The 18914-nt window shown below is 40.7% G+C and overlaps 5 protein-coding genes across 5 annotated transcripts; all 5 read right to left on the bottom strand.

Moving 5' to 3' along the window:
* Nucleotides 1-871: 871 nt before the first annotated feature.
* On the bottom strand, nucleotides 872-3212 carry LOC116917988 (bestrophin-2). Its single transcript, XM_032923616.2, has 13 exons — nucleotides 3073-3212; nucleotides 2742-2840; nucleotides 2559-2669; nucleotides 2310-2490; nucleotides 2120-2240; nucleotides 1983-2060; nucleotides 1799-1917; nucleotides 1691-1726; nucleotides 1498-1620; nucleotides 1293-1400; nucleotides 1175-1234; nucleotides 1026-1107; nucleotides 872-961 (listed from the first exon to the last, which is right to left on the bottom strand). The coding sequence occupies exons 1-12, from the start codon at nucleotides 3117-3119 to the stop codon at nucleotides 1039-1041; spliced, it is 1152 nt and encodes a 383-aa protein (XP_032779507.1). The 5' UTR covers nucleotides 3120-3212; the 3' UTR covers nucleotides 872-961; nucleotides 1026-1038.
* Nucleotides 3213-3502: 290 nt separating this feature from the next.
* Nucleotides 3503-4350, bottom strand: LOC116917989 (arylalkylamine N-acetyltransferase 1). The gene has a single exon (XM_032923618.2). The coding sequence runs from the start codon at nucleotides 4348-4350 to the stop codon at nucleotides 3619-3621; it is 732 nt and encodes a 243-aa protein (XP_032779509.2). The 3' UTR covers nucleotides 3503-3618.
* Nucleotides 4351-6313: 1963 nt separating this feature from the next.
* On the bottom strand, nucleotides 6314-7358 carry LOC116917990 (arylalkylamine N-acetyltransferase-like 2). The gene is made up of 3 exons (XM_045169221.1): nucleotides 7302-7358; nucleotides 6728-7162; nucleotides 6314-6654 (listed from the first exon to the last, which is right to left on the bottom strand). The coding sequence occupies exons 1-3, from the start codon at nucleotides 7356-7358 to the stop codon at nucleotides 6382-6384; spliced, it is 765 nt and encodes a 254-aa protein (XP_045025156.1). The 3' UTR covers nucleotides 6314-6381.
* A 2097-nt stretch (nucleotides 7359-9455) lies between these two features.
* On the bottom strand, nucleotides 9456-14064 carry LOC116917991. Its single transcript, XM_032923621.2, has 4 exons — nucleotides 10707-14064; nucleotides 10347-10540; nucleotides 10098-10230; nucleotides 9456-9680 (listed from the first exon to the last, which is right to left on the bottom strand). The coding sequence occupies exons 1-4, from the start codon at nucleotides 10730-10732 to the stop codon at nucleotides 9470-9472; spliced, it is 564 nt and encodes a 187-aa protein (XP_032779512.2). The 5' UTR covers nucleotides 10733-14064; the 3' UTR covers nucleotides 9456-9469.
* Nucleotides 14065-16149: 2085 nt separating this feature from the next.
* Nucleotides 16150-17679, bottom strand: LOC116917166. The gene is made up of 2 exons (XM_032922536.2): nucleotides 17380-17679; nucleotides 16150-17190 (listed from the first exon to the last, which is right to left on the bottom strand). Exons 1-2 carry the CDS (start codon nucleotides 17383-17385, stop codon nucleotides 16825-16827), a joined length of 372 nt encoding a protein of 123 aa, XP_032778427.1. The 5' UTR covers nucleotides 17386-17679; the 3' UTR covers nucleotides 16150-16824.
* Nucleotides 17680-18914: the final 1235 nt, after the last annotated feature.

Genomic DNA, 18914 nt, shown 5'->3' with positions numbered 1-18914 from the left:
TTAAAGCAAGTCTGAGCCTTGCGGCTAAATTTCCAGCTTCAGCATCAACAAAAGCACTATCTGGTGCTGGCAACGTGCCCCATCAAATGATATGCCAGCTTCTATGTGGACAGGTTTTTGGGGGGGGGGTATTAAGTCCCATTTTGATTTGCCCACGCATGCAGGACGTATGAATGTTACTTTTGGGGTTGTTTTTTTATAGCTACTCTTCAGGCTTGGCTCAAGGGCCTGGTACGTATACACCTGAAAGTAGACGAACCGGTTGTGGAAGCGCCAAAAAGCAGGGCCGGATGTTATGATTCAGCCAAGTGATGCAATCAAGTCTGTCACAATAAAGGCAGTGGAATTTTACATTACGTACCTGTATTCACCCCATCAAACGAATCCGGCCAGACGATTTAACAGGAGGTCAATTTTTATGTGCTGATACCTTCCATTTTTACTTTCGTTCGGTTTTCCCCAGACTTTCGAAACTTAACTTCCAATGGTGCTTGTTTGATTTGGGGCTTCATTATATTGGGATTAATCTTTAGAAGGTAATTTTAGCTTTGAACTATATATAGCAGTAACGAAATTCAGAGCTGCTTTTGCGTCAAAGAAAGTAGTCAATTATTTAAATCTAGTTGAAATAAAGGTGAAAGTCTACCGTGTGTATTTGAGCTCTCTTACTTTTTCCGGCTTCATTTTTTTTTTTTTTGTTTCTTTTTTGTTTTGCATAAGGTTTTCTTACCCGCCCTGCTTACTTCTTTATATGCCTAGCAACCAAACGAAAAAGGATGGGTTCGGAAAACAAGGTCGTCTTTAATGTGGGGACAACGGTAAAAATAAGTAAATAGAAAAATAAAATAATGGCAGATTAACACACATCAAAGACGCAACCAAAATTCGTTTATAAAAAAAAAAAAAGAAAAACAACGCAGCAAAAATATACAGGTGCCAGACTTGTCGAATCCACCATAACCTAAAAATGAAAGGTCGGTCGGTATAAAAATGGATCGACAGTTTGTTCGAGAAATATAACTCACGTTGCCTTGCATTTCAACACGCGGTTTCTGAAAATGTAGATCGACGTTCCTCTTCGTTTTCAGTTTTGAATTGCTTTTGTGGCTGCAATAATGCCAATAAAAAAATCAATTGTCCTTAATTAGAATAACACCGATGCGTTTGAGCTTACCAAGTTATAAAATACATCATCTAGTGTTTTAGAGTAGAGTTCAGTGAGCCAAGCCAAATCCTGCGTGCAACAAAATTCGTTAATAGTCGTATTTGTCATCAGCATTCCACTTGCGTACCTGGATGTGCGTCTCACACAGTTTCCTGACGTCAATATCAGTGTCATCGTTTCCGAATGGATTCACGGCTGCTCTGCCGACGCTGAGCCACGCGATGAATACGAAAAACTAAGACAAAAATATGCAGTTGGCAACGATTGTTTTCAAATGAGCGTGAAGGTGAAAGTTAAAAGCTAAAACGAATGGCTAAATGTTTGGACCAAACCTGAAGGTAGGGCATCACGGGGAAGTACGCGATAACGTGTCGGACGATTTCATTTTCGAATCTCGGAAGATTGCGAGCCATGGCTGTGACCATTCCAAAGCAATAAACCACTACAATAACGGCCTTGCAAAATGATGGACCAATTATCACCTCTTCTGCTTCACTTTTCAGTTTTTTTTAAATTATAGACTACCTGGATCACAGCGTATGGAATATTTTGCGATGAAAACTGAAAGTTGACAATTGAATTCTCGTATTATTGACTGGAAGTAAATGACATTCACTTCTAATGCTATCCTACTTTCACAATGTTGCTGCAACCTTTTTTGAACGTCATAACGGCCTCGACGTTCTTATTGTGACTTGACTTGTTGATGTACCTGTCTTCTTTCGCACATTCTTTTAATAAAAGAAGCATCCCTATAAAAGAGAAATATAGATCCAGCTTAATCCACGACTGGCTTAGCAAAAAAAAAGGGAATTACATTCGATGACAATTAAAGGACGTGGCGTAGGATATCCTCCACGTTGAAGCATCCTTTTCTCCTCCTCGAGAAGAATCCCTACACAGAGTAAAGATAATTCTACGTCTGAATCAAGTTATGAGGATTGTGCAGCTAACCTGAGCTTTGAATGGAAGTCAAGTTTGGGAACTTCTCTCGAAGTGGTTTGCATACGATGCGAAATGTGAGGATCCAAGCTAGCACGACCCAGCGAGCGTATTGATCAACAATCACTGGACCCTAATTTTTAACTTGTGACTATACAACTTGATTTTTCTGATTAGACATTTCGTGAACAATGTAATGTACCTCAGGCAAATTCTGTTTGAGAGACATGATGAATACTGTGGTAATCTTGGCCGTACCAGGCGTCGTCATTTGCGTGTTGAACAGTCGATGTAACGCCGTGTTTGTGAAGAAACCCAACATAATCATCCAATTAAAGGAACGTGTGTAGCGGGCGAAATAGGCAGTCAACGCTTCAAAATGTCTGCATGAAATAGTGGCCTAGAATTTTTTCTTTTTCTACTTTAACTGGCATTAAAAACGATAACGTACTCTCTGTTTTTCTTTCCAAGACCAAAGTTGTACAGAGCCGTCAGCGAAAAGTAAACGGTAAGAAATATCAGCGAATGCCTCCAGATCATCTTGTAGAGACTTCGTTTCCATCTTGAAAATGAAAAAAAAAAATTCTATTTAGTACGTATTGGTATTGTGAATGCGTGCGGATGTTATATTTACTGGAAGACGATGTTGATGCTTTCACCGAAACGGCTTGCGTCGGCAGCTGTCAACATGGCGATGGAGGTTTTTTTACAGCTCATCGTGTAATAGGACGCTCTGCAATTTTTACGCATGACATTGTGAAAATATTAAGAGTTTTCTTATATTCTATAGTCTAGCAGTTTGCCACGTATCCTTATTTAAACATCTACGAAAAGAAAATGCAATAAAAAGGTGAATAACTGTGGCTTGGACTGTAGGAAGCGGCTTATATCAACGCTCAAAATGGAGGCTGCGATTAAAATATATTTAGCCACTACGGACAATCAAAAAGGGAATGTTGCGTTACCTGTTTTGTGCTGAATCCGCCGGATTAGTTTCTTCAAAACTAACCATAATGTTCCTAGGCAAACGTATGCAGTACCATCTGCTTTACGCTTCGTACTGCGATTGATCAACGTACTTGTGGAATGTGATGCATGTTTGTTGTAACTTCCACGCTGTCTATAAAAAAATGCCGAGCGTCAACAGGAACGCGGAAATCCACCCGCACCGCAGATATAATTTTCCCTTAGATAAAAACTGCGGTCGAGAAAGTGACTTCTCGTAAGTTGTACTCGGTAGTCCTTTTTGAAAAAATAAATGAAAGAAACGAGACTTAAGATTCGTAGACAAACTTGGCCTCAATTTAATTGATGTTTAACAACTCGATCGTAATAGACCGAGGAGGTACGAACTGTTGCGGGATTTTAGGTAAAATAAATGTTTAGATAGTTAAGTTGATTTGATCTTCAGTTCAACTTTATTATTCAACTTTCGAGGTCTTGCATTCGAGGGACAACACAATAACATCCGCTATTTGCATAAATCGACATAGATAAGGGATGGATTTTTTTCAGATTTTTCGAGCCATTAAAAGTCCAACGCTATGCCCAGGGATATTGGCCAAAGGTAAGTCTCCTTCGTATCTAAAGTCCTCATACGTGACGCTCTTTAGAACTTCGAAGCCCAACTTGAACGCCACTTTGGCCGTGTACGCGCTCAGCGCTTCCGTCCAAACGGCGCCTACACCATGGGCTTTCGCAATGCGCAGTGAGAGATCCACCAATTTCGTGGCCAAGCCTTGACGGCCGTACCGTCCATCCACGGCGAGTGCACCGATTTCCATTTTGGTTTCCGTTTCATAAATGGCGAAGACGTCCACATCACGATTGATGGCTTCCAACACAGACTTATGCAAACGACCAACGCCAATCTGAGCTGGATTGTTGCTTTTAGGAGCGTAGAGCTGATGATTAGTCACATCTGATAAAGTACGTTTTTGAAATTCGTTGATTGCAACTGCCACTATTTGGTTGTGAAGACAAGAATCCCGCACGACCAGCGAATAAGGTGTTTGGACGCAATCAAGCACAATGTCTTCTATCCATTCAGGTCGTTTGGCTTCTTCCGATTCGTCGTACAATGCAAGTTGACGGATAGGTGCTAGTGGAAAGAAATGCTGGAGTAGAAATTCAAATATTTCTTGACCGTCGTCCGGTTGGGCGATGTCTACAGTCAGCGTTTGTTGCCGGTCTACTGCCTGCTCCAATTGGAGTGGAAATGTCAACGTGCTTTGCTCTTCCATGGCTAAATTATTATTATTTTAATTCAATTAAAACAAAGAAGAAATGTAACAAAATTCAGTTGAGTAAAAACAAGGGACAAAAGCAAAAACAATTTTCCAGAACGACGCAGCGATCTAGATTTCCGTGGAGAGTTTAGAAATGAAGTGAGGACACTGAAGCGAGATTGGGAATGTTTCAAACTTAAAGCAGAAAAACCAGTTGTGAGGCGTTGATCGAGATTGGTACAGGATTCTCCCCCAAAGAAGCAAGTTGTATACAGAGCCGGTAGTCCAAAGTCCGATGGAATACGAGTCAATGTCTAGAAAAGCAGATTACAGTTTACGTCTATGGTATGTCTCGAGTAGCACGCATAGCAACAACAAAAAACAATGGCTTTTCTGTAACAACATTATGTCATGGGCTGTTTCAAAGTTGAGCATAATCGTAATCGCTTGTTTTTCTTATCTATACTATTTACCCTTTTTTTTTACAAACGATTGTGTAGAAGGAAGTATAGTTTGGTTCTAAACTCCAGAAAAACGGGAGTTTAATAACATGTAAACAGGAAAATGGACACTTGAAACTCTTTTCCTCCTCCACTATCGATTGCCTTACAGAAATGGAGACTGCGCACGGAAAAAAAGGGGTGTACATCTCCCACGTCCGGTTCGCTTAGAACATCAACATCTCTAGTCCTTTGCCATGCCAATTAAGGGATGTCAGATGCAGGATTACCATTTACATTTTAATATATAGCCGAAGAAATTTGAAATCGTATAGCACAGATGTAAGGAACGTCACTCATTATACTTTCAAGCAAAGTCGCAGGTGCAATAACAGGTATACACAAGTAAATTAACTAGTCCAATTTAACAGTTTGTCTCAAGAAAAAAAGGTAAACAGATCAATGCCAAATCAAATCTAAAGTGGGAAACGGAGCTGAAAAAACTTGCCGGACCTCAATTGTGAGTTGAGCAGGATGCAGACCGCGCAGCACTACAGTCTTCCAGTTTTTCCTTACATCGGTGATACGTCAGCAAAAAAAATAATAATACGTGTCATCACTGATGGCATTCAGGGAGGAAAATCTTTTGTTTTGGCAACCGTCCACCAGCTTCATTGCCATTCACTGGGCAATGTTTCGCATTTGACGCAATTGTTTAACATTTTTCTGGAGACTATCACGGTATTAAATAGAAAAAATGCAGGTAGAAGGACAGTGAAAGCATCGGATGAAATTTATTTTAGATTTAAAAAAAAAAAAAAGAAAATCGGAAAATCGAGACGGAAGCTTAAAATGAAATGATGACGGCAACGTTTTGGATGGATTACGAAGGGAAAGGTGAGACGGCGCGCGGTTTGAATTGCATCTCCGGAAATACAAGTATTTTGTCTGCTGAAAACTGAGAAATAGATACGTTGGTTTCCTTTTTTTTCTTCTGTATGTGGTGTCGGAACATTTTGATTGTCGGGAGGCTGCCGTACACGAACCAAAGCTTCGTTTTGCCAAAATATGTAATCGGATGTTCCTTCATGTCGAGCAAGTTTAGTTTTATTGCAACAACAATTTCAAATGTTACGTCTGTTTATTGGAATATGTATCGCTCCCCAAATGCATAAATTCTGATTTGATTTTTTCATTCGATTTTTACATTCAATAGAGCACTGATCTTGTTCCTATTCTATCTCTTTGTTCCTTTGGATGAATAATGTATTTGGATCAATGATAAGACATAAGAGTCACACTGCTAAACCCCTTCACTTTCCATCCAGCCCAATGTGTTTCTAAATTTCTTTAGACTTGTATTTATAACTGGCATTTCATTTAAGGTTTTTGTTTATTGTTTATGTTGTCAGTTTTTCAGATTTCTCTCATAGCTGCCATCATTCAAATTTTTTGCCGCTCGTCTCACCGTTTTATCAGTATGGTGTCATCGCCTGCGTAATCGAACCACAAGTCCAAAGGATAAATTACGATTCAACTTTGGAATGGATGCCTTTTATTTTAAAAAGCTGTCGGTACACATTCACATGACCTACAACAATAGGCACTAGGTCAAACGACATGCCAAAAACGCTGCCACGGGATGTTCTGCCAGCAAATCGTCGAGGTGCGCTAGAGGTGTCGCACCTTCGAATTCATACGTGGCGTAATCAATAGTGCGCAGCGTTTCCAAACCATGTTTAGCAGCAACTTTCGCGGCGTGCCGACTCACGGCACACACTTTGACAGCACCGGCGCCGTTCGCTTTCCCCAATTCCAGCGACAAACCTACCAATGTGGTTGCCAAACCGAGTTTACAGTAGCTTTCGTCGACAGTCATCTAGAAATGTGTCGTATATAAAGAGCATTAAGTTGATTTGAATTTCTAAAAAGAATTTTGAATTGATATTAACCATGGCTAGACTGAGGATTTTGTTTGTGTTGAAGGTGGTAAACAAATCAATGCCTGCTTCGAGATCTGTTAACAAAGCCGTAATCAACCTGCGCTTTGATTGTGAAGTCAAACTATCGAGATGAACATCCTCGGGTTCTTCTAGTTCGTTTAGTCTGACCGCTACTAGTCGGCCGGCAGAATCCCGTACAGTTAACGAAACAGGATGGCGCAGGCAACTGGACAGGTAGTTGGACATGCCATTGCTATCGCTCGCACCGCTCCAGTCGCTTACCAGATAACAGTTGGGTGATGTTGCGAAGAAGTGAATTCGCAGCAATTCAATGACTTCGTCGAGCTCTTCAGGCCGGCCGATGTCGATCGTAAACACTTGGCCGTCAATGGCAAATGACATCTTAAACGAAGAAAAGACATCGTAAAAACACAATTGAAATGTCTGGCCAATAAAACATTAATTTACGTACCACATGTCGTCCTTCCAGTGTAAAGGAAACTATGAGGTAAATACCTTCACGAAACTTAATAGGAAAATTACCTGACGAGGAAACCACGTTAACCGGAAAACTTATGCTAACGATATACTGAAGAAAATCGCTCCTTTCTGCTTTGGAAAGCAAGCGACGGGCGTACATGTCAGACGGACTCTGAAAGCCCCAGGAATAAACAAAAGCCCATGACAACCAAATAAGTCAAGAATTTTTTTCCATGAATTTTTCCTTGGATCGATTCGTTCAGAATCGGGATTCAGTCACGAAGACGTTCAGATCAGAAGCTTGAAACCAAGAGCGCCAGGTGGCTCCATCCTTCAGAATATTGCTTGTTTTTAAGTGGGAAAGAAAAGGAACCCCATTGCACAATACTTATTGGCAAAATATCTCTCACATTCGCAATTTGTTTATTGTTGTTTGCGCTGTTGCGCGAGCTAATTAACAGCCTTCATTAATGCGTCCTACGCGTCTCACATGTCGTAACGCTCGTAAACCCGACCTTGGATTGAATGATCAGATGAATGAGACGCATGTTAAAAGATACCTGCGCATGAGATGACCTTCCAAAACTAGGCCGATTATTTGGATCGCAGAATCAGACGCAACCACTTAAATGAAGAGAAAAATAACATCAATCAATTTCAGCTGATTAAAATGATAACTGAAGAAATTAGGATAGCAAACAACTTCTCCTATGACGGCATGATTTCCTGCGGTTTTTTTTTTTTTTTTTTTTTTTTTTTTTTTTTTTTTTTTTTTTTTTTTTTTTTTTTTTTTTTTTTTTTTTTTTTTTTTTTTTTTTTTTTTTTTTTTTTTTTTTTTTTTTTTTTTTTTTTTTTTTTTTTTTTTTTTTTTTTTTTTTTTTTTTTTTTTTTTTTTTTTTTTTTTTTTTTTTTTTTTTTTTTTTTTTTTTTTTTTTTTTTTTTTTTTTTTTTTTTTTTTTTTTTTTTTTTTTTTTTTTTTTTTTTTTTTTTTTTTTTTTTTTTTTTTTTTTTTTTTTTTTTTTTTTTTTTTTTTTTTTTTTTTTTTTTTTTTTTTTTTTTTTTTTTTTTTTTTTTTTTTTTTTTTTTTTTTTTTTTTTTTTTTTTTTTTTTTTTTTTTTTTTTTTTTTTTTTTTTTTTTATTTTTTAACACCAATGAATCAATATTTGAATGCGTGCAAACCTATAAACGGATGAGGCACCAATCGATTGCGAACGAGGCCAGCCCAGTTATGAATTTTTGCGCACTCTTAAAAGAGGACTACTGAGTGTCTGTTTCACGTAATCCGATCCGCATAGAATGCCATCAGATGATGGGGAGGCAATCGAGACATTCATCATCCTCAACTGCCCATTTCATTGTCTGCTTTTTCATTTTGAAATGCAACGAACAATGACATTTTTTTGTTGTTGTTTTGTTGTTGACGTAAAAGAAAAAATCGGCCATTTATTGTCGTGTCTTTGACTTGTTTATCCCGTCAGTGTGTCGTCATCATTGTACTCGTTTTTCGTTCGTTGTGGAATGTTCCGGCGCGCGCGGAAGTATCCAGTGGTGTGTGGGTGCGCTTGGCTACTGGGAGACTATGTCCATGTGAGAAAGGCCAGAATACTCTTATTGCTTTGCACAAAAAACTCGCCAATCATCCACGATGGTGGTGTATAGGATCCTTTTACCCTTTCGCGGGGTCCTTAAGTTGTTTGTTGCGATCGCGGACGCTGTAGCAGAGAAGAAAGAGCGTCGATTTACAAGCGAACGTTTAGCATTTCAAGCATCCTTTATTGAGCTTCTTTTGATTGATCATGATTTTGACATGGCTTTTTTCGGATTGATTGGCGCGGGATCGCAAGCGATGCAAGCAAAACACGTATTCCGACGTAAACAAACAAAACAACAAACAGAATTATAGAATAGCATTCAACAGTAAGATTCACGCAAACAAATAAATCAGTATCCCATCTGAAAATTAGATATCATCGTATATCGTTACGAATTTATTATTAAGGCATTGGTAATTATAATCGTATTATCGTTAATTATTGAGGGAAAAATAATCAAAGAGTGATGGAATCATATCGTGTCCGCTAGTCAAGCAGAAGAAAAAATCGGTTTAAAAAAATAAAAATAAAAAAAAAAACATGTCAGAACAATAAATTGGAAGCTCTTTCGTCATATGGCAGCGAACAGTAATCAAATTTAAGGAAAGGTACTCTTGAGTGATTCGTTTTTTTTTCTTCCGGAAAGAAGACAATTTTTTTAAAAAAAGGATTGGACCTTTAGAGGAACTGCAGACTGTTGATGCTGTACTGCGGTGTCCTGTAGGTTGACAATATAGTCAGAGCTTCTTGTTCTAAGGACTCGTTGAGGATGTATTCAGGTGTAGAATCCGATGGAGTCTCTGTGGTCGGTAACAATTCCGACGATTCAGGAATCAATTCCGTCATCAAGGCAGCGCTCAGCTCTTGACTATTCTGCGATTGTACTGTTCTGTAAAATATAAAGGGAGAGGAAACTTACAAAATAACTGAACGATGTGTTGACGCATTGCAATTTGATCACGAACCAAAAAGCCCTGCCCCCGTCTAGAAAAAGAAAAAAAAAGGGCAAGAGGAAGAAAGGAATAAAACGGAGGCCCCCCCATAAGTCGCTGACTACTTTGTTTCCGTACGTGACACCACGTCCTTACGAGACTTGTATTGGATCGTAGCGTCTAGCCGTTAAAGAAAGAAAAAAAAAGGTCGTTCATTTCTAGACCAGTTAAACGTCGGTGATGATGCATCGATCGTGCACCCACTGAAATCTTGTTACTAAAATGGAAGCGAAATGGCCAACCGGAACACCCATGCCCATTTAAACTGTTGCGCTGATTGCGAATGTAATCCAAGCAGTGTACGAATCGCTTACGTTTGATTCCTGATGACTGCGCAATAGCTTTCCAAATCTTCCTGAGTGCAACCGATCAGACAGCATTCGTTCCTCGTGGGAGAACGTCGGTGTTCCGTTCTTTCAACTTCACCCTGCGCGTTCAAATCGCTTCCTACCGATAGAAATAAAATTGAAGAAAAAAAAAGAAAGATACTAAATTAAAATGAATAATTCGTGAACAATCAATCAATCAAGATGGTCGTCTATATACGGAAGTGCAATATTTACCTTCCAAGCGTTCGGTGCTTATAGAAGACGGATTCAGCCATGTACCCTTGTAAAGAGCACAGACCTTTTCGAGGCGATCGCTAAACTCTGAACCGCATAGTTTCTTTGTTTTTTCGTTAGCCCTTTGCTTTGAGATTGGGCTGGAGGATGTCAAAACGACGTGGGTCACGAGCAGCAGGTAAGCCATCCAACACCTGTGCAACACATTCAAATTAGGCGGCATTACCTACACTGCATCTCTTATTGCTTCTCACGCTTAAACGTCTAGTTCACTCAATAAAAACTCGAGCCCAGTTCTTTTATGAGCAATGAAAATCTAATGGAAAAAAATAAAAATGAGTGAGCCAACGATCCACTTACCTCCCGACTGTTGATGAAACGATCATTTTAGTTCCGCTCGTTTCTTTCCTTGCCTTTTATTGTTTTTTTTTCTTTCTCTGCAAATATAGGGTGTCGCCTTACCCTATATATATCCAGGCACGTAAAGCAAATAACTAAGCCGGTAAATCAGCAACGGCTTTGGCTTGACACTGGTTGATGTTTTGCGCGAAACGATATGCCGAAATGCGGGTGCTTTTGGGTCAGGCAGGCGATCGTGCGCGATGAGATGCGAGCGGGCCAGGCGACTGAACCTCCATCGACGAGCGCTTCCTCTTCTTATTTAATATGTAGATCGACTGTCATTGGGTCCTGTGGTGTTGGCGGCAGCACCGCTGCGCTCTCTCCAGCGGCCCACATGGCTCCCGGTCGGCTACCACCGGCAAGTGGAAAGAGCATTAATGGAAAGTAAGCTATAATATAATTTTAATGTCTACATCAGTGACCGATATTGGCCAATCAGGTGGCCCCTTCCGGGTATTGGAATGTGCAAATGCGTTCGCTTGAATTTTTTAGCCGAGCAATTTTTTATTCGAGATGAAGAGACGCGATTAAAGTTCATTGAGAACGATTGACCTTATTGGTAAAAAAAATGGGAATTTTATTTGCTTAGTTATCGCTAGTTGATGGCAGCTTTTATGTATCCCAACATGTTTCAGATGAGCTGAATGAAAGGCACGCCCTTGTTTCTCTTGCCCATTTACGATGTGTCCTCATCTGGTTTTGGCCCGTGCGGGACGTGAACGCGGGCAGGCTATTAGGACTCGGTCACGGATGAATTTAACTTCCCATTAACTCACTTGCTGCATGCGGCCAACAAGAAAAAACGAAAACAAGTATACTATCTTATCTAATTTAATATTCTTTCTCATTAGGTTTCGTCAAAACAGTTCCTTTTTCCCACTCGGACATGAAGTCGTACGACGCTTTTACTCGGGACTTCCAATTTCTTTGACTATTTTCAATTTGATTGCATTCTATTTGAAATGAATCCCGCCAAAAGGGCAAAATACGTTTGACGAACGTCGGATCTGATTTCTTTACACAAAGCCGCGATTTTTCGCGGTGCAACAAAAGAACCAGAACCGCAAACGACAAGCGCAGACTCTTGTGAAATGTTTGTTTGTTTTGTTTTGGTTTTGGTTTTCAGCGGACACCTTTGAGTGCCGAACGCGTGGCATCGGCGGGCGCGCACAACTGAACGGAATAAACGACAATCATTTCGGCGACATTGTGTCCCTATTCGGTAACGAAGACGGTAAGGGGTTCGAAAAAGAAAAGCGACAGTCGACCACACTGATTGATGGCCGACGATTGACCATAATGGCTTTCCCAAGTCCGAATGCTAAATAAGCGATTTTCACTGTCTGTCTCGCGAGTGGCTAGAATTGCCTTTGGCCGGTGTCTCTGTGCGAACTTAGTAATAAGCACCGACGGGGATAGAAAAGATTGCACATTTTCCTAAGCGTCCACCTGGATGCGACGTGAACGCAAAGTTGGAACAACGAAGTCACGGGGCACAACTTTCCCTCAATGGAACAGACATTTGAAAATTGTTTGGTTGGACCCAAACCGAAGAAGCGAGGTCTAAAAATAAATGTTCTTGTTTTACTAGTTTTTATTTTTATTTTTTTAACTATCCAGTGAAATTGATACTGTGTGTGTGTGTGATGTGTGGCAGGATGAGTATAGCCTTAAATTGCCATGACTGTTCATCATTGAACCATTTGGACGACCCTCTGAAACAAGGTTATTTGAATATATCGCCAATTTTCCCTACGGTTTCTTTTTTCTGGGTTATCTTGTTAATGACGCTACGAGATAAACAGCGGCATTTTAACGACTTGACCCCACGCACGAATCACGCTGATATTCAATCGAGTCAACAGTCCCAAAATAGATGCACCGTTTCGTCTGCTGCTCTTGCAATTTCCAAGGAAATTCGAAAAATTGTATCCAATAACGAGAAGGGCTTCTTCGTCGGGACTCGGCTGTCACAGTTGCGGTGAATTCGGCCTCATGTAATGACTCTTCGCTCGGTGAAAATCGAATCTTCAGCAATTCTATTTATACGAAAGTTTTCTTTACATCGTCTGGTTACCGAAGTAATGAGCAAATCGTATACAGTCCAAATAGGTCGGGCTTTAATGACTTGCATTATACACCTCTGGTTTGAATTACAACTTCAGTGACCGCCAAAATGTTAAGTACACATGTCCATCGTTGAATCCATTGTCACGTGCAACAGGTCCGTCCGCTTCGGGAAAAAACACGTGGAAACGTATATCCTTTGAGAGTTCGTGTGAAACTGCGTCGTTGAAACTGATCGATTTGATCTGACATCAGTTCCAAGATATGGCAACGGCTGAGTTGACTAAAAATTACCCTGATCCACAAAACCGTGACAAACAAGGGCGTCGCATCCATTTTCAAATCAAATTTGGCGGCCATTTTCATTTTTACGAATCGCTTTTCGTTTTTCACGATCGACTGTTTGGTTGTTCGCGGGAGCACTAGATGGCGGGGGCATTAGAAAATCCAACGGAAATTCGGGATTCTGTGCCGGTGGTTCTTTGCAAGACCGGGGAGCATTCCGTTCAACGAAGACGTTGCCAGCCGTGCTATGAAAACCTTATACCGCGTATTCGTGAAACAAGCGCATTGCTGACGCGCAATCGATAAAAGGCGATTGAAACCAATCGTTTTAAATGAATCCCGCATAAGAGAACGAGCACGTAAAAACACATCGTGTCAAATTCAAAAACTAATGTCTACGTGAAAGATAATCCGGCTTTCCTATCCAACTTGCGCTGCTCCCGTATGCGCTTTCCATTAATTCTCGATGATTCTTGTGACCCGTCCTTCCAACATGCTACTATATTTGAGCACAATGACGTCAGACTATATGGTTTATTCTCATACACAGTTTCTCTGTTAACATTCAAAAAAAGATCAGCGTGGGTCTTTCTATTTAATTAGAAAGAGAAAATGTTGGGAGAAGTAGTTGAACATCGAGGCTATAGCGTAAACACAATTTGTATTCTATTGTTGCGGTTCAACAAAGCATATTGCAGATGACGAGAGCAAAAAATTGCGAGGACGTTGTTTAGCTCTATCAACCCTGAGACGAGCCTGTGGCTATTTGTTAGCAATCATTTCCGTCCTGCACGCAAACCGGATAAACAAGAGCGAGCCCAAAAAAATGGAAAAGGAAGCGGAACAGAATTTGAAATGAGCGGGGGGATCAAGTCAGCCGTAAAAATAAACATTCGCTTACGACATGAAGAAGAGCCCTTGAATAACGTGACATGATGAGTCACACAGAGAGGGGGGAAGGCGAGGATAACCCGTTGGTATAGATTCAAAAAGTGCTTTAGTCAATCAAGGAATCACCTAGTTATTGCGCGTCCTACACGTCGTTTGAGGACATGGTGAAACCTTCAGACTTTTGAGGGCGGGGCGTTCGAAGAGAAGAGACTGGCTGGCCTGGCTCAAGGAAAAAGCCATATCCACTTGGAACGCTGTCGACGATTCGTGCCCGTCATTGACGTTCGAGTTTATGTTTAGTTTTCCTGTTTTTATTCCATTATTTCTATTGAAATCCTCTAGTTTCAACTTATCCGAGTCCTTGGACTGGTTAGATACGAAACCCTATGATGTGTTTGGACCAGCCACTGCGTCGTCATGTAAATATTGAGCGTACGTGCAACTGCCATGCATTTGAAATTCCCGCCTTTCCATTTTTTTTTATTTATTCAAGTACATCTTCACTTTGATATGCATTAACATGGCAAAGCGGGAGGGAGTCTGGTTTTAGTTGGTTACTGTTGCAAAACTAGCGGAATGGCGTCACTGCCAATCTTTGGAAACTGTCGTGCTGACCAATGCCGTCGTTTCTCTCATACGTTGATTCAAAGTAGAACGAGCTTCAAAATTAATGTTTGTATTGTGAGGGCGGATTCGACCAGTTACGTGACACAATACCCGTTGAAAGTGAATGTATTTCACTCATTAATGCCCCCCGTCGAAAGGAACCAAAGGCCTTGTCCACACGTGTGTGTGTGACTCTCTCGATTACAGAGTGACACGCAACTTGTGGCTCTTCTTTTTTTTTTTAAATCGAGATGCCCCTAGACTGAAGTCAAACATGGGCCCGCAACAGGTGGAATTTCCGGAGCCCGCACATCGTTAGGGAAACCCACTTGTTGGCTGAGACGGGTTTCGTTGAGATCAGAAACGAGTTTTGCCTCATTTTTGAAAAAAAAAAGTCAATGACTTTTACTGTAACACGATAGTATATAGATGATGCCTATCAACAGCCTATATGAAAAGAAAAGATATTCTAAGCTAACTCAGGATTTTGACCCCGAAAAAAAGAAATGGATTTCTTAAAGAATGTAAGAGAATAAGCGAAGGGACGAACGAGGCTGCCGACGAACAGATTACAGACGAAAGCTGTGCGCCTAAATTGCATAGGAAAGTATTCAGGTTTTTAGATTGCCAAAATTGTGGATTCAAACAGGAAATGCTGTGACATTCGATAGGATGGCGGGCGGGCAATTGCGGAAGGAAATCCAAAGGTTGTCGCCCACCAGCAAGATGCTTTACTTCTTATTTATTTTTTTTTTTTAATGGCCAGGTGGGAAAGAGGAATGCCAAACGAGCCGACCTTGGACAGTCGCGTTGAAACGTTCCAGTGAGAAAGCGAGAGACACGAAAGATATTTAGCGATGCTGTGAAGCCGTAGGGCGTGCGGATGAACCTTCATCGCCCATTTCAAGACAATAGCCCGACACACACTCTTTAACCCACAGGCCGTTTAGTTTATATGGCGCGCTTTCAAAAACTCTATTTCTTTTGAGTGTAAATGATTACGTATATATATATATGTTCGTTTGCTTTAGAAGCCCAACATCATCTTAAATAACCAGCCGGTCCTTGAGTAGAGGAACCGAGTCCTTGAACTGCCAATTCTTTTTTTTTTTTAGTTTTTTGTTTGATGGGAGGAGTTTCACGCAGAGAGAGAGAGCCACTATACCCGATGGAATATTCGTGATGCGCCTCTTTTCATATCAAATGGGAAGATAACAGCAATCAACTCGTCAGCGATATGTGCAAGAGCAAAATCATTTTTCTTATTTGGCTATTTGTGTTGCGAGATGATATCCCGTTGACCAACTCAACAACGTCACGCTGGGGAAAATTGAAAAAGAAAAAATATATATTTTTTTTGATTGAATATCTTTTTTAGTTCCGTGTTGACACAGTCAAAATTGAAATAATCTCGTTTCGTTTTGTCCGTTTGTGGAATTTCCAGCTGTCTACATTCCTTTGGTTTTCCTTGTTTGTTTTTTTTTGAATTATTATTACACCTGGTTTGCGATTGAAAATTGACAGACAAAAAGAAAGAAAGAATGCGGAGATGTTTGTTCATCACAAGGTTTTTATTACGACATCAATTGAAATTGTTTACATGAGAAAAAATTCAATCGTCCGCGGGTCGACTGTAACGAAGAAAAATAATTAAAACCGTTCGAGTTGAGAACATCAACTTTGGTCACAATACATACATTAGCATATTTTTTTTTTAGTTTAAGATTTTTGTTTTTTTTGTTTGTTTTTTTTCAGACAGGTAGGAATAAATAGAGAGATTTGAACAAGATTGGGCAACACATACACTAACCAGGAGGGAGCGTGTTTGGCAAAGGATTTTGTTTTGTTTCACGTTTCTCAATTTTCCTTTGAAATTGTTTCTACCTTTTGAGTCGACTCTTCTGACAATTTTTCGTAGCCGTAGTAATGGTAGATCTGTACAACTTCCTTTTTTTTTTTTCTTTTTTTTTTTTTTTTTTTTTTGTTGTGGTAAGAATTTATCTTCACGACGGCTTGTAGTTTTTCTTCCGGACTCACGTTGGCAAAAGAGTAACTTGCGTGTACTGTGTGTGTGTGTGTGTGTGTGTGGTGTGTTTTCTTCTTTGTTGTGTGCGTGTTTTTCTTGGTGTGTTGGCGTTTTTTAATGGAAAATCAACAACGACGCTGCTAGATATACAGTGGACGAAATCTTTCTCCTTCGACCTGTGATGTGGATTTTTCTTTTTTCTTAGCGGCAAAATTTGGATAGAGGCGGGCAGCCTTCGTTGGGACAACACTCTTTGAGAATGCGTCGGATGTAGAGTAACTCGATTTCCTTCTTGACTCTACCACCTGATTGGTGGTCGTGATGGTGGTGGTCGACCACTTCGTCCAGGATGTTAGACGACATCCGTTTGACGGACGGGTGGAGATCGTCGAGTCCCAGCAGTTGCGAATTCTCTGACGAATGGTAAGCGCACGCCCGGCGCATAATGTCGCGGACGATGCGGAAGTTGCAGCCGCCGTGGCGTGCTCGATGCGCTGCCACCGTTCCAGACGCCATGTAGCTGCCGCCAACCAGGAGCATTATCCACCAGATTGTTAGACTTTTGACCTGCATTCAAACAACAAAAGATACGGGTGAAATACAAATTGTTTGTAACTCTGGGGCATTGGGAATTCGTCGCAACCCGGAGGCGCTTCTTTTGAATTTTCTTTTTGCTGTTTCTTTTTTTTTTTGTTTCTTTTTGTCTGTTTTGTTTTTGGTATAATTTTTTTGATTTGGAAGAGACAGATTTAGTACCTGCATCTCGCCTTTGTATAAAGTGATTTTTCCTTTTTTTTGTGTGTGTTTTGGTCTAAAAGAGAAAATACGATAGAGATCTCAAGATGGCGGTGGAGCAGCAACAGCAGCCAACAGACAAGATGGCATGCGTGTAAAAGAAAAAAACGAGCGGAGCGCGTCGTCGGTCGTCGATGTGTCCGACTCTCGATGCGGATGATTTTGACTTGCTCCGACGGCCCGGACGGCGTTTAAATAAAAGGAGGCGACGGTGGCGCTGAAGGGCGGCAGCGTCAATCAACTGAGGCCGCCGTCCGTCCGGGCCAGCCCCTTTCTCTCCTCCCCATCTCTTTTTAGTTCTTCTTTTTTTTTTTTTTTTTCTTTTCTACCCCACACTTTTATTCAGTCAACTCCAAGTGTCTATAATGTTTCTCTGACGTAAGCAAACCCCTGTCCCTTCTCCTCTTTCTTTCCGCCTCTCTTCTACGTTTCTCTTTTATTTACTCAGATAATCAATTTTCGATGCAAATTCCCCACATTATTGAAAGAAAAAACAAAAAAACCCTCCGTGTTGATCGTCCGGGTTCTGCGACCTTATGTAACTCCGCCCAATATTGCATTAAAACAAATAGGTTTGTTCAGGTCTGGAGGTGTGATAGTGCCAAAGGTTGCGGTCATTGAAGCTGATGGAAAACCGGAAAAAAAGGAGTAAAGAAATCAAAATAGTTTATCAAGAAAGTATGAAAGACCAAGAAGAATGGCCTGTGATGGAGGGATGTCCCATCGTTAATGCCATTAGTCTACGACATGATGTTCATGCTTGACCCTTTTGAAGGCTCCGATAACTCGCGCCAACGCAACGCCAACCAGACATGTATGGGATAACCCGATCGAACTGGTTATATACTAAGCGTTAAAGTGCGATCACGCGGTTGGAACTGCTGTCGCTGCTTCTCTTATAGCATCGTTCGTGGGAACGATTATTCTGTGAAGTTTGTGTTGTTTTTCATTTTCATCTTTTCCCGCTAGGGCATGTAGAATAATATAGTCGCAGATCCTTACATCAAATGGGTCAATGTTGTAAATTTCCATTTATAATTTGGCAAGTGGAGTGGAATGAAAAAGAAATAAATAGCCTGTAGTATATTCAGTTCTCTTTGAATCATCCAAATGTGATATCAGACGCGGCCAAGAAGGGGGTCGAGGATGTCGTATATCGGTCGTACAGATCGTTTGACGTGGGCTGTATAGATGGACACGAGGGTAGAAGTCTGAAGGAGGGAGGAGGAGAAGAGAGACTCTTTAGTTGACGAGGAGCCGGATTTCGTCGATGACAAGGAAAGAGATCATCTTTGACCGCCTTCAAGTGCTGTGGGAAAAGAATTAAAAAAAAGAAAAAAGGGGAAGAACGAGTGGGCCTGGGCAATCTCGGTTGCGTTCCACACACTCCTTACCAAGTGTATTAAACTTGTATAAATATGCGACTATTTTCAACAATGACGTGCCGTTATAGAAGCCCTCGTTGGTATAGTGTTGCTGTTGCTTCGATGGACCGA

The sequence above is a fragment of the Daphnia magna genome, linkage group LG2 (assembly GCF_020631705.1).
Source record: "Daphnia magna isolate NIES linkage group LG2, ASM2063170v1.1, whole genome shotgun sequence".
Classification (NCBI taxonomy): domain Eukaryota; kingdom Metazoa; phylum Arthropoda; class Branchiopoda; order Diplostraca; family Daphniidae; genus Daphnia; species Daphnia magna.
Note: the sequence above shows the minus strand (reverse complement) of the source record. Positions and strands in the feature narration are given on the sequence as shown.

Coding starts and splice junctions, on each gene's coding strand:
- LOC116917988 (XM_032923616.2), bottom strand. CDS start 3,119: ATGGTTAGTTTTGAAGAAACTAATCCGGCGGATTCAGCACAAAACAG. Junction 2,841..3,072: donor GCGGATTCAGCACAAAACAG/GTAACGCAACAT, acceptor TAAAAATTGCAG/AGCGTCCTATTACACGATGA. Junction 1,621..1,690: donor TTCCATACGCTGTGATCCAG/GTAGTCTATAAT, acceptor TCATTTTGCAAG/GCCGTTATTGTAGTGGTTTA.
- LOC116917989 (XM_032923618.2), bottom strand. CDS start 4,350: ATGGAAGAGCAAAGCACGTTGACATTTCCACTCCAATTGGAGCAGGCA.
- LOC116917991 (XM_032923621.2), bottom strand. CDS start 10,732: ATGATCGTTTCATCAACAGTCGGGAG. Junction 10,231..10,346: donor AAGCACCGAACGCTTGGAAG/GTAAATATTGCA, acceptor TTCTATCGGTAG/GAAGCGATTTGAACGCGCAG. Junction 9,681..10,097: donor GCAGTCATCAGGAATCAAAC/GTAAGCGATTCG, acceptor TATATTTTACAG/AACAGTACAATCGCAGAATA.
- LOC116917990 (XM_045169221.1), bottom strand. CDS start 7,358: ATGTACGCCCGTCGCTTGCTTTCCAAAGCAGAAAGGAGCGATTTTCTT. Junction 7,163..7,301: donor GCGATTTTCTTCAGTATATC/GTTAGCATAAGT, acceptor TTTATTGGCCAG/ACATTTCAATTGTGTTTTTA. Junction 6,655..6,727: donor AAATCCTCAGTCTAGCCATG/GTTAATATCAAT, acceptor ACACATTTCTAG/ATGACTGTCGACGAAAGCTA.